The following is a 12,806-nucleotide window of genomic DNA, read 5'->3' as shown; positions in this document are numbered from 1 at the left end:
TTCGCGGGCGTCGCGGGATCGAGAGTGGGTCGACTTTCCACCGGTGTCAACTTTGTTATATGCTTGAAATTCAGAGGTGGCAAATCCAGGTCCAGAAAGTCAAACCCCTGCTCCAGTTTGCCTTTACGCGAAGGTGCTAGCTTGCTAGCTAGCTTCTTAGCTAACTCCCATGGCGCTCATTTACTTGCGATCTATCTTTGATCCAAGCTGATGTATTTCCTGCCCAATGAGCCGTTTGGATTCTCTCCCCGACCGGCTCCGGCTTCTGATGGATTTGCGCCATCGTCGCATCCTTTTAGCTCCTCGACGCTGTCTGCATGAAGGCCACGCCCACTCGAGTCTGCCAAGGGCGCTCGCATGCGACCTGCGGATTCTCCGACTTTCAGCCTTTGTGTGTGCGTGCGTGCAAAAAAGCTACTGGGATATTGGGACGTAAAAATGGAGGAAAAATTGCGCACAATTGCAGATGAGAAGCTAAAAATTGCACAACAAGACAATTTGCATTTCAAGGGAGACGTTTTAACGATCACATCGGGAGCATTTACTCCTTTTTGTGTGTGCGTGCACTCGTGTGTGTGTTCATGTGTGCAGGTGCAGCCACACATTTTAGATTAGACCACCTGAGTCGGACTCTCCTGTTGCCATGGTGACCTCGAACTTTAGCCCACAGCCAACGCATCGGTGTGTGTGTGCGTGTGTGCGTGTGCGTGTGCAGAGAACGGTGTTATTTGGCTGCAGTGTTGAAAGCAATTTTGAGAGGGAGGACAAAAAAATGGAAGAATGAATCCCAATTTTGCCTGCCTCGAACCCTTCAACTGTCTATTGTTGTCATCTGCAACCAGATGATGTCTTATGCGGCCGCTGCGGTCGAACCGACAGACCGCATCTGACAATCAACGAGATGCAGATCAACAAACGTGTCCGAATCCGCGACACAATCAATAACGCAATCACTTGCTTCACGCGATCCAGCGCAGCTTTTTGTCCTCTTTTATTAGCGCGTTCCAAATCGCCCTTTTTGAGGACGATGGTTTTGGCGACGGGAGCTGCTTGCTGTCCTCGCAAAAAGCTCTCAGTGCGATGCAGTGCGCTTCAATTCTAGCGCAATGCTAAACACATCAAATGTCATATTTTTGTGTGTTATTGTGCAAAATGGCTGGCTCTCTTTGATGCCGCAATGCTAATGGTTGAACAAATATGCCGTCTTGGGGGTCTCCTGAAAAGTGACACATTTGGATGGACGAGGTTTCGACCAGACGTCAGCGATAGATTTCAACACGTTTGGCTTGCCGCCTCTCAAAATTCTAAAATGAGGTCTTTGACGCACCCTACTACTGTGTGTCCTTTTCGTCTAAATATAGATATACAAATACTTCCAAATATATCTTTTTTTAATCATCAATACTTTCTTTACATTTTCTGGAAAGTAATGTGGCGACCAGCGCTTGGGCCGAGTTGATCGAGCGGGCGTTCCTAATATTGTGGCCAGTGTCTCTCCGTCAAGATTGCAGCACGAACGCGATCGGGCTTTTCTTTCCACTCGTCTCCTCTTCCTCCTCCTCCTCCTCCTCCTTCTGCCATCTTCAACAACGTGCTGGTCTCTATTTTCAGATGCCGGTCCACCCCAGCGTGTTTCAAATGCGCTAATCTGTCCGCAAAGCACCAGTGCGGCTCCACCTAGCAACAGCTTGCCCCCCCCGACCCCTTGCCCCGCCCCCCCTCCCATCGCACGCTGCAACTGGGAACACTGGGAGCGGATTTACACGCTCTCGCTGCCGCTGACGGCTTCCACTGCGCGAAATCTTCTCAGGGATGATTTTCAAATGGAGAGCTTTTCTTTTCTTTTTTTTTGCGGTTACTATGGCAATGGCCGCGCTGAGCACATCTTTGTGTAACTGCACCTGCGAGCTCACTTGGCAGGCAAAGAAAATATTGTGTCACTTGAGGAGCTTGGAAAAGTCACCTTTAATTTGAATCTATTGTTTGCACCACAGAATCAGGAACGAGAGCAGAAGCGTTAATAAGCGCCTTCGGGTCGAGCCGGCCAACTTCTGCCGAACCGCGGCGGACATTTTCTTGAGTTGGGAGAAGATTTGTTTCCAGGTCAACAAGTCTTCCAACAATATCGACCCGATTGGCCATTTTAGCAGGTCACTAAAATACGGCCAAGTGTTACAAATTGGAGTTTAGCCAGCGCGATCGGACGTGCAAAAAAATACTAAACGGAACCGGATCGTAATTTGGCACCTTTTCAAAACGACCGATGTGGTCGTATTTATTGGAGGACCGTCGGAAGTCATCAGAATCCTGACAAATCAACGCGAAACCGATGACGGATCGTCCAACAAATTGTTCAAGTTGCCAATCAAATCATTTTGAATCAAAAATCGCTCTGAATTGAAAATGGAGCCCAAAAATGGGGATCGAATCGCGAGACAGTCCAAGATTCGCACCCCTGGTAGCAAGTGTTGGAAATCGGGGCCCTGCATGGAAGCCAAACCTTCATTCGGAACGTGACTTTGAAACCCGGACTACTTTCAAATCGAAGGTCGCACTTTCTGACAACTGAATTGTCAATTCAATTTTGAAAACCTGCACGAAAGCAGAACCTCCTTTAAAACCCTTTAAATGGGGATTGTGGTAGCACGCACGCACACGCACGCGCACACGCACACACAAAGTGCCAAGGCCATAGAAGAGAAAGCGAACTCGGGTCGTGGCCAAGCCTGAGTGGAAAGTTACAACTTCCTTTCCTGTTTTCCTTCGTCTTTGTCCAAGCGTGTGTTTTTGTTGCTGGGACAAAAAGCGTCTTTGACTCACAAAGCGCACGTTCGCCCGCCTTTGTTTCTGCACGTACACTTGGTGTGTGCGCGTCGTCCACATGTTGGTGCGAGTGGGCCGGGAAAGACGTGCGCGAGCGCGCGGTGACAGGGAACTGACCGCTCTGCGACACGCACACACACGCACACACACAAGCGGTATTGTTGCATGGCGACCCTTTTGGCCGCCCGTGAAATGACGTCTCGACTTTTGACAAACGAACGCGTACACAACATTTGCTTGCAATTGTGATGAAAATGTGTGTGTGTTTTTTTCCAATCAAATATTGTTTGTTTGTTTTTTATCAGACGGCAATATAACATTTCATTTTGTGTTAAGCTAACGAGTGGACTTTTGCAAGATGAAGCTCGGCGTTAGCTTCAATGCACGTTCCTTCTCTTTATTGTCAAAATCAGGACAAATGACGTTGGGTGTGTGGAGGACCCAAATGCAGAGAGGATGATGATGATGATGATGATGAAGGTGGTGGAGAAAGCGCGTTCATTGTTGCCGGTCAGGGAAAAGAGTTCCTGATGCGGGAAGCTGAAGCTCAAGCAAAAAGAGGACGCGGGCCACAAGGCAACGCCACCATCGGAAAATGCTTGCCAGCAGAACCGGTTCCAGCCGGATGCGCAAACTCAAAAAGTAAGTAAGGTGGTAAAAAGTCCGCTCCTTTTAGCAAGCAGTTCTCCGAGCCTCGAGGTTTATCTTCCTTTTAACGAGACGCCCTCTTTGTGTTGATTTCAAGCCTTTTTGCGCTCGGCGCCGTTGACTTGGCAACGGCGCCGAGCCTCGCCAACACATTTTGAAAGTTGCAAGTGTTGCCGCGGGAGCCGCTGGCGTGGATGTCGGCCGCAAGAGCGTGAGGCCCGCAGGGAGGTGAAGAAAGCGCTCGCACGGCAGCCGCGGCGTTTTGCCAGGACAATTCTTTCGAGACCGCGTCGAGACCACGTCGAGACCACGTCGGGACCACGTCGAGACCACGTCGAGACCACGTCGGGACCACGTTGAGACCACCCCGAGACCACGTCGAGACCACGTCGAGACCACGTCGAGACCACGTGACTCGTTGCCGTTTGCACATCCGGACGCACGAACGTTGACATCAACCACGAATGCGTGCGCGTTTCTGCCTCAAAACACAAAGTTCACACGGAGCGCGGGAAAGCAGGTCAAAGCTGTCACATGACTCAACGTTCCTCCGTTCTCGCACGCAGTGCGTATGCACACGAAAAGAGCAAATATCAACGGCTCCATCGGATTCCCTGAAAATAGGTTGAAAAATCCTGCATGCCGCCATCTTGGACATTTGTGTCCCGTCCACATCATGGCTCGCATGTGTTGCACGCAAATGTGGCATTCTCCATTTTGGACCGGTTTCCTGGTCCACATCGTGCTATAAGAGTTCCTTATGGCATCGTCAAATAAATATCGCGATTTTAACCATCTCAGGTTTCGTATTCTTCCTTCAAGAAGGAAAAAGAAGAAGAACAAAACTCAGCCATGCACTGTAGAACCGGTCCATTCTGGTGCCGCATGTCCCAAAACCCAAAACGCATTAAGTTCAATCGTCTGAAAACATGACAACAAGCTCAATATTTTGGACTCAAGTCGTCACGTTGGCTCAACGTGACGTCGCTTTATGCAACATTTGTGAGTTCATGTTTCGTTATGTGACAAATCACACAATAATGTGATGAATTTCCACCCAAACGAACGTCCTCGCGTTAACTTCAAAACAATTGCCGCAGTATTTTGGCCGTCACGCCTCGTCACCAAGCAAACTTTTTCTACTTGTCGGCTTAAACCTTTTTTTCCGGCAATCCGATGTCATCCCTATTTGCACTTTTGATGTTCGTGCCGCCTCGCAGAACGAAGGAAACGAACGTCGCTTTAAAATGACGAGCGGTCGCCGATTGTTGCTCTGAGGCGGCTTCCTTTTCCCCGGATGTCGTCCCCGAACCTCCCGTCCATTTTGTTTGTCATTGGCATCGTTCAACAGATGACAACGCTGCCCGCGTGCGTGTGCACGTGCGCGGGCACATCTGGCTTTGGCTCATCTGTTCAAACGGTGAAGCGGAAGGCAAAGCAGAGAATGAAAGAGAGATTGAGGATAAGCGGCGAGTGTCGTCGTTGGTTTACGGCGGAGAACACAAATGAAAGTCACCAGAATGGTTCTGGCTTTCTTTGATTCAAACTAATCCAATTGAAATGACGCTTGATTGCTTTTGTAAACCAATTCTTTTCAAAATCAGATTATCCATCTTTATATCTTAATAACATTGTTGCCCAAGTCGTTTTGGAACATTTTTGGAAAACAAGAAGGTTCCGTTTGCTTGACTTCAACCTCCGCAGGTGACCGAAACCCGCCTGACATATTTTGGGTGGCCTGAATGTGACACAGAAGTTCTCAAGCCCGAGGTTCTGTCCAGCCTCGCCGACGTTCTACAATATTTGGAGTATAATTGTAGAAATAGGATTTTTTTTTTTTAACTTGTCTGGTTGTCACCAAAGGGTTTTCCAGTCCTGGCAAACGGCACTCGCGGGGCATCGTGGCCTATTTGTGTTGACTCCGATTTCCTCCATTAGCGTAAAGGCGATGCGCCATGTCACCATTTTTCAATTTTAGCTGAAGCAAAGTAGAACAGAGTGAGTGGGTGGTTGCAAGTCGGGGGGGGGGGGGGCTGGGGGGGATGCGCCCTGTCAGTTTTTGACTCTTTGAGGCCGGTGAGAAGATGGCGACACTCGGACCCAAAATGAAAATCGGTCGCGATGACGCTCAGGACTTCAGTTTTGTGGGATCTTGATCTCCGATTTGTTATGCTAGCTAAAGGCTCGAAATGTGCTTTTGGAGCTCGGTTGTTTGTGGCTCTAGCGTGTTCACGCCGGCAAACGTTGCCTGCTGCTCCCTCACATGCTGACCGGTGAGCAGATTCAGGACGCCGCTGGCAGTTCGGGGCGGAATGTGCAAAGATTGCGCCTGACGTTTGTGTCGAACCCGAGGCCGCGGCTTGTCCTCGAGACCCTCGGATTCCGCCTCGTTCGCGACACGCAAACTGTCCGTACGAAGCAAAATGGGCAGAAAACACGATTGTGCGGTCGACTGAGCTGCGGAGAATTCTGCGTCATCAAGAGCAAGACGCGGCGGAACCGCACATTAGCATCAGTTGACGTCGAAGGCGCCAACCTCGTTCAATCGTCAACGAGGAAGACTCAAAGGTGTTTGAAAGGGGATTAAAGAGCGCTCACGGGAATTCAATCTGAGCGCGTCTTCGAGTCCGCCGATGCGTAACACTCATTTATGAGGCCTCTTATGGCGAAGCCGCAAAGTGTCTCACTCCACAAAAGTCCCCTTGATTATGAAGTCAATTTAAACAGCAGCACTCGTACGTGACCACAAGACGTCGGAAATGCACAAAACGACATTTGCAATGCTGCTTAATCCCTCGTCAAAAGCACGGGAAGTCCGCATTTTCTTGTCGCGGCTTTGTTCGAAGATGTTGCGTAAGAGAGGAATGCCAATTGGGACACAAAGGTGTTTTTTTTCCTTCCCATCATACTTCAGGACAGACCTCTATTTATTTGTTTAGGATTTTGTTGCACACTCAGTCATCAAGTCAATGTAAATCCAAGAAAAAATCTCCGGGAAGATCAAATCTCACGTCGCATTTGACCAAAGGTCAGTTTGCTTTCACGTTCGATTTGAACTTGCGCTTGATCTCTTTCCGTACGTTCGATCGACTCTGATCGGAAACTCCCAAATCAAACAGATAGTAGGAAGTCGCAGGATCGCATCTCCTGCCGGTCTTGCTTTGTCTGAATCTGGAACCCGTGGTCATCGTCGCGAAGACCCTCGCGGTCACACCGCGCTGGACTGCTGAAAGTCTCCTTGGTTTAACGAGGCCTCGGTCAAATGGCCGGTCAGGAGGTCCAAGCAAGACTTAACGCTAGAAAGCATCGAGCGTCGAGTCAGAAAAGCGATTCTGCGGCCACGGCAAGAAAGACGATTCCTTACTATTGGCAGTCGTTGAAGTCGCCGACCAGGTGGCTCATCGTGATGAAGGGATGCTGAAGAATCTGGTTGGGTCGGATCCGTTCGCCGGGATCCAGCTGCAGCATCTTCAGCAGCAGGTCAACGAAGCTCCTCCTGTCAAGGTCGTCCGCTCTCGCGTCTTCTCCGGTCAGTTCGTCGCATCCCTCATGAAAGGAAAAAGAACGCTCGCCATCGCACGCAACTCATTCTTATCGGCGGTCGGCGAGACTTTGCGCCGCTCGGGACGTCTTACCTCCAGAAGGTCGTAGAGGCTGTTGAGGGTGCAAGGGATGCACGCCGACGTGTAGAGCTTGGACTAGGATGGATACGTTGACATTTGCATTTCTCCAAAGTCTGAACTGAACACGAGCGTTGGAAACATTCCGTACCTTAAACATCCAAAGGGTTGGCTTCCTTTGGTCACGCCTGGCAAAATGTTGGAAAAACTGTTTTGTGTACACTCCAGAACTCAGCAGCTGGTTGGGCGGCTTTCCTACGACTCGAAGTATGTGCCTCATCTAGCCGGGTCAGAAGAAGCACATTTAGTCAACGCGGAAGGAGGTTGCCGAGCTTTCAGCCGACTCACCATGTCAAACTCATCGCTGCTAGGGAATAACGCTTTGCCCATGAGCAGCTCTGCCGCAATGCAGCCTAGGGACCAGATATCAATAGCCTCATTGAAGGAAGCACCCAGAAGAATCTCTGGAGATCTTTACCAAACATTGACATTTGAATACCATTTAGTGGCCACTCTTTATTTTCCATCCCAGCTTCCGTCACGAGCTCACCTGAACCAGAGCGTCTGAAGTTCTGAGCCCTTGCACCTCTCCGAAATCAAAATGGCTGTGCCAAAATCAATGACCTTAACCCTTAGTGGCTGATGGACGTGGTCCACTAGCATGATGTTATCCGGTTTGAGGTCAGTATGGGCTATTCCCAGGCTCTTAAGGAGCTGCAGAGATAAAGCAACCTGGAAGCACGACAAATGACCGTCAGTTCCCCACGCCCACAAATTCAACAATCCTGCACGCGCTCGCGAAAGCAAACCTGCTGCAGAATGGGACGAATCTCCTTGAGCTCCAGAGTGTCCTTCTCTGTGACCTGGTATTGGTAAAGACTCATGTCCAGCTTCTCAAACTCGTGACAATAATGGCCCTCGTGGACGAAGGAGCTGTACCATTTGACGATGTTGTATTTTTCCAAGTTGAAGTTCTTCAGCACCTCCAGCGTTTCCACCTCCTTCTGCGCGTCGTTGTTGTATTCTTTCTCCATGATGATTTTGAGCGCCACCGACTCGTTGGTGGCCACCTTCTTGCAGTGGACCACCTTTCCGAACGAGCCGCACCCCAAAACGCTCTCCACCACGTATTCTGCAGAGGGGGAGCATATCAAAGAACCGACCTCCAGTTCTAATTCTTCATCAAAAACACTTCCGGATGAACTCGATTCGTCACTCCATGCCGCATAGTGGAATAATATTGACATGGCATCTGTCGAGTCGAGCTGCTTGCGGAACTTAATTTCTTTTGCGCATGATCTTTGCACGTGTCTCCATTCCATTGACAAATGGACAGACGCTGGACCTGAAGCTTGATCGGCTCAATTGCGGATTCGGGTCACTGGCGCTCGGAGTACGCAGCAGCTGGCCGGCAACCGCTCCAGGCCGTACCCGCGGTTCATGATAAGGCGGCGGTTCGGGAGCTTGTCAAACGGTGTAACTGACAAAGCCAAAGGCCGCGCGGCCGCAGCGGCCTTCTTTCCATCACAGGAACGCGACCGCTCACAGCTCTAATATGTCGTGCCATGACATCACGCACCGCGCGCCTCCGTGCTGCCGCGTTCGCTCGCGGCGAGCAGCGCAATCACAGCGTGATGTCATCGGCTGAGGCAGCATGGGAAATTGCAGGTCAACGCCCACATTGGCCTTCACTTCAGATCGCATTTATTTCTCTATATGTTCGTCTTTGGCCGAATTCCGTCAATGTCCACGTCGACATTTATGAGCGACTCGATAATATCCGCCTGCTCGGTAACGTTGACGTAACAACCTGTCAAAAAGCACGCCTTCAAAATAATAGCATGCCAGTATCATAGTCTTTTTTCCCCGTGTGACTTCTATATAACAAAAGCCAACATATAGCCTAAGAAAGTGACTGTTACTACACTGCATGCTTTTATTTTGAAAGTCTGTCTTTTGACAGGAAGTGTTGCTTTTGGGTTCTTCGAGGGTCCGTATCACGCGATATGAAGCCTTTCTACAGTTAACATGCGATTCCTTTCCTGAGGTGCTTTCATCGGTAAAGTAAATCTAATTTCATTCAAATAAACCGTTTTCATATATGAACTGGTAAGCTTAAGAACCGGAGACACAAAAGGAAGCATGCCGAATTTTCTGGCGCTCAACTCATCGCTCTTGTCCTCACTTCCTGGTGCCTCCATTGCACTTCGCCGTCGAGGGTCTGGCGCAATAATCATGCGCTCGCACCTCACCGGCAGAAGCGGCCCAGTTGCGGGCGGCTGTGCAGGATGTCTTTTTGGGGGCATTTGGGGTTTAAAGCTTCAACCCGGGAGATGAAAGCGGCTGGAATTATTCATCCATATTCAACATGGGTGGACGCTGCAGCCCCCCCGTGGATTATCAGCGCGCGTGCCTACGAGTGAATCTGGAAGGAAGATAGCAACGAGCTGGACTCAACGGGGGTTTGAGGGCAGAAGAAAAAGAAGCCCCTGTTGCGTGCATGGCAATCTTGGTGTGATGCTGCTTTATGTCTCCAGATGGTGGGTAGAGTGTACGTAAGCGCCCCCCCCCCCCACATAAATGTACATTTCATTCACGCATTTTCACATGACAATCATCTTCTGCTTGAAGTTTTTCAACAAGCGGAATTTGGAACGGCTAAAATATTCATCACTGAAGCATCCGCTGAATGGAGCTTTTATTGATGTCGCGTTCCAATGCAGCCCTCCCGATAGATGTTTTCCCTTTCCTGGCACGAATGCCGGCTTTTGGAGTTCGGAGTTTTCATCAGTGGTGTTAGAAGAACAGATTCTCTTTTGAGCAACTTGATTGAATAGCATCAATTGTGCGACGTGTTGGAGCAGCGTGAAGACCATCAAGATCCGCTGGAAGCCTCAACTCACAAATTTATCTGAAAGATGCCGGAAACCAAGTAGAAAAGCGTATAGCGGCTTTTGGGACATTGTGTTTTTGACCTCATAAAAAAAGAACACCTTACATCACAAAATGAAGGCCAATCCATCCCATAATGTGACGATGTCACCTATTATGACATCCAGCATTACACGACGGCGTCCATAACTAATCAATCCAATGCGATTATGTCCGACTAAAATCCAATTCATGCAAATTGCATTAGGGTTCCACGGCTTGATATTTCCCTGCTGTTAAAACGAATTTGCTATCGCCATGACAACCACTGTACGTTTCGGACTTCCTCACCCCACAACATTCTGAGGTGAGACATTTGTGAGCATCATCTCAACTCATCTGCACTTTAAATTGACCACCAGAACGCAGTTATGCATTCCGTAGTGTAATTACTTAATTAAAAAATTTGCCCCAGGATGAGAACCGGATTTTCAAGCAGCGTTGTTGGGCGGCATTAATTGGCCTTTCAATTAGTCGTCCTCTGTCATCAAAACTACCAAGGGCAATTATTGATGAGGGTCACAGATTAAGGTTGAGGATGCAAACGATAGAACAAGGAAGTAAAAACAGGGTGAATGATGTGCAAGATAAAAGAGGAGGAGGGAAGGGGGGGGGGGTTTGAACAGCGGGTGAACGAGGTAGAAGGATCACCACTCTAATGATCAGTTTGGCGGCTGAAGGGTTTCCATGGCAACAAGAGGCGCTGGTTCGACAGGACTCATCTGGTCGTCGGCAGCAGGTTTCCGTCTGCTTCTTCTGACAATCAACATCGACAAACACGCCTTTTTTATTGAAAGTCATGCAATATCATCAGATGATCCAATTTTGTTTCATTAGGCAGAAAATTATTGTTTCATCGATCTACGGCATATTTATGTCGATAGATTGCAACTACTGCACATTTTTAACCCCGGTCCCCACAAATATAGGCATTATTTGTAAACGTATTATTGCTAAACTGTGTTATGGCGACGCCTTTGCACAATGTGGAATGCTTTTATTTTGTTAAGTTCAATACGGATGCATATTTTTTAGGTGACGCAGCTTTACTGCAAGCGAACCAGTAAACGTGGAAACACGCGAGCGATCTTCTGGAATTATACGCCTCACATTTCAAGATCAAGCGGCAAGCGACGAGACCGCAACAATCTGAAGAAATGCCTGCGAAATGCTTCAAATGTGGAGAAAAAGTGTTTGAGCAACATTTCTTTTGCGACTTCTAGAAAAATTGGCCGCAAAATCTGGCCTTTGAGCACAACAATGATGGAAAATGGCATCGAAATCCTGGAGCGACTATTTTTACATGTACATCAAACCGATACAAAGTACGTGAAAGTCGCCACGTCGAGACTTTCACTTTTCGATACCAGCGAGTCGTATAATTCAATTGGGGTCCTTCACCTTTTGAGCGCACGAAAAACATCTCGGGCTGCTTTTGTTTCTTGGTTTGCTGGCCTGCGGTTTGGAAGGAAGAGAAAAGACGCTTTGAAGCAACAAAACCTCATTAGTTGCTGTCCGGCACGGCACGAGAACCGGCATGCAAGGAACTTTATTCCCGCAGCCGCACTTGAGATCCATCAGATGTTGAGGCAAACAAAAAGTCAGCCTCGTCACGCTTTGGTGACGATTGTCACGTCCGCCAATTCCGCATAAATGTTGCATTGCTACAAAGGTTCGATTGCTGTTCGCGTTAACGGCGGAACGATATCGTGCATCGCTCGTGTGAGGTCCGTAGAGGAACCTGCGACATGTTGCGAGCGACTGCGGGGGAAATAATTGCGACTCAGCCGACCGTCATTTCTTCTGTTTTTCTCTCTGGCAGCGTCGTAAAGATTTCTCCAAATTCTCTAAGACAGGCCAGCCGGCTTTTCATCGCAAGTTTCTTCACCCGAGTGGCCGAGCAGCATCCGTATGCTGTTTGTCTCAGTAATGTGTCTCCATAGCAACAGTCCTGCTGGAAAGGCGTATGGATTATTGCTTTGCTTTAAATAGAAGGAATGACGACTTCCGAGGGAGCTGCCAGAACTGATAACAAGCAGAGTTGACTTGTCTGAGAAAGTGCACACACACAAGTACGCAAGTTGTGTACACACAAACACGCACCAGTACGTTAGCATTTGCTAATGTGGTGTGTTTTACTTTGCCCATGCTAGCAAAGCGACAGTATGAGGCGGCGTTCCGGGTAGGGTGGCCATATTCCATTTCAGAAAAGAGGACACTTACAGTTACACAGTATACCTCAACTATTAGCCACGCAATGCTAACCGGACGTCATCAATTTATAAAACTATAAAAATACTATAGTATTCTATAAAAAATGCTTGAACAGGTCGTAAGAAAATGGTATGTCCTCTCAAAAGGTTCGGACGTTCGGTCACCCTAAATTGGTCCAAGTTTTTCCCTTTTCTGTTGATCAACAAACCATTCCAAACAGACTCCTCCCATGGCCTAAAAAAAAAAGAAAACGGCACTCACCTATTGGGTTCGCTTCTCCTATTGCACAGCGTAAATATAAGTTTGATCGCCGCATTACCCTTGTCTGTATGACTTAGCAGCCTAGCATGTTGCTAAATTAGCACGCTAACATATTCTGCGTTTGGCACTTACATTACAAGCAGGCTAACTCTGTCGCGCTTCAGCTGCTCGGAAGTGCCAAGCCAATATTCGCTCTTGTTTTCGACACGTTTTGTGGTGGAATATTTCCCCTTTTATATTTCACTGAAGGCGTTCTGCTCGTTTGCAACGGGCCGCCTGCCTACAGTGTGACACGCCCACCGCTCTGTG

The 12,806-nt window shown here is 48.6% G+C and overlaps 1 protein-coding gene across 1 annotated transcript; it reads right to left on the bottom strand.

The window, feature by feature from the left end:
* Positions 1 to 6,241: 6,241 nt before the first annotated feature.
* On the bottom strand, positions 6,242 to 12,455 carry LOC147159085 (homeodomain-interacting protein kinase 2-like). Its single transcript, XM_086058252.1, has 7 exons — positions 7,901 to 12,455; positions 7,642 to 7,823; positions 7,440 to 7,563; positions 7,243 to 7,371; positions 7,107 to 7,169; positions 6,836 to 7,017; positions 6,242 to 6,767 (listed from the first exon to the last, which is right to left on the bottom strand). The coding sequence occupies exons 1-7, from the start codon at positions 8,411 to 8,413 to the stop codon at positions 6,680 to 6,682; spliced, it is 1,281 nt and encodes a 426-aa protein (XP_085914378.1). The 5' UTR covers positions 8,414 to 12,455; the 3' UTR covers positions 6,242 to 6,679.
* Between the last annotated feature and the right edge of the window lie 351 nt (positions 12,456 to 12,806).

The sequence above is a fragment of the Leptonotus elevatus genome, chromosome 17, assembly GCF_054856555.1.
Source record: "Leptonotus elevatus isolate MCC_2025b chromosome 17, RoL_Lele_1.0, whole genome shotgun sequence".
NCBI lineage: Eukaryota > Metazoa > Chordata > Actinopteri > Syngnathiformes > Syngnathidae > Leptonotus > Leptonotus elevatus.
Note: the sequence above shows the minus strand (reverse complement) of the source record. Positions and strands in the feature narration are given on the sequence as shown.

Coding starts and splice junctions, on each gene's coding strand:
- LOC147159085 (XM_086058252.1), bottom strand. CDS start 8,413: ATGGAATGGAGACACGTGCAAAGATCATGCGCAAAAGAAATTAAGTTC. Junction 7,564..7,641: donor CTTCAGACGCTCTGGTTCAG/GTGAGCTCGTGA, acceptor TGTTTGGTAAAG/ATCTCCAGAGATTCTTCTGG. Junction 7,170..7,242: donor CAACCCTTTGGATGTTTAAG/GTACGGAATGTT, acceptor TATCCATCCTAG/TCCAAGCTCTACACGTCGGC.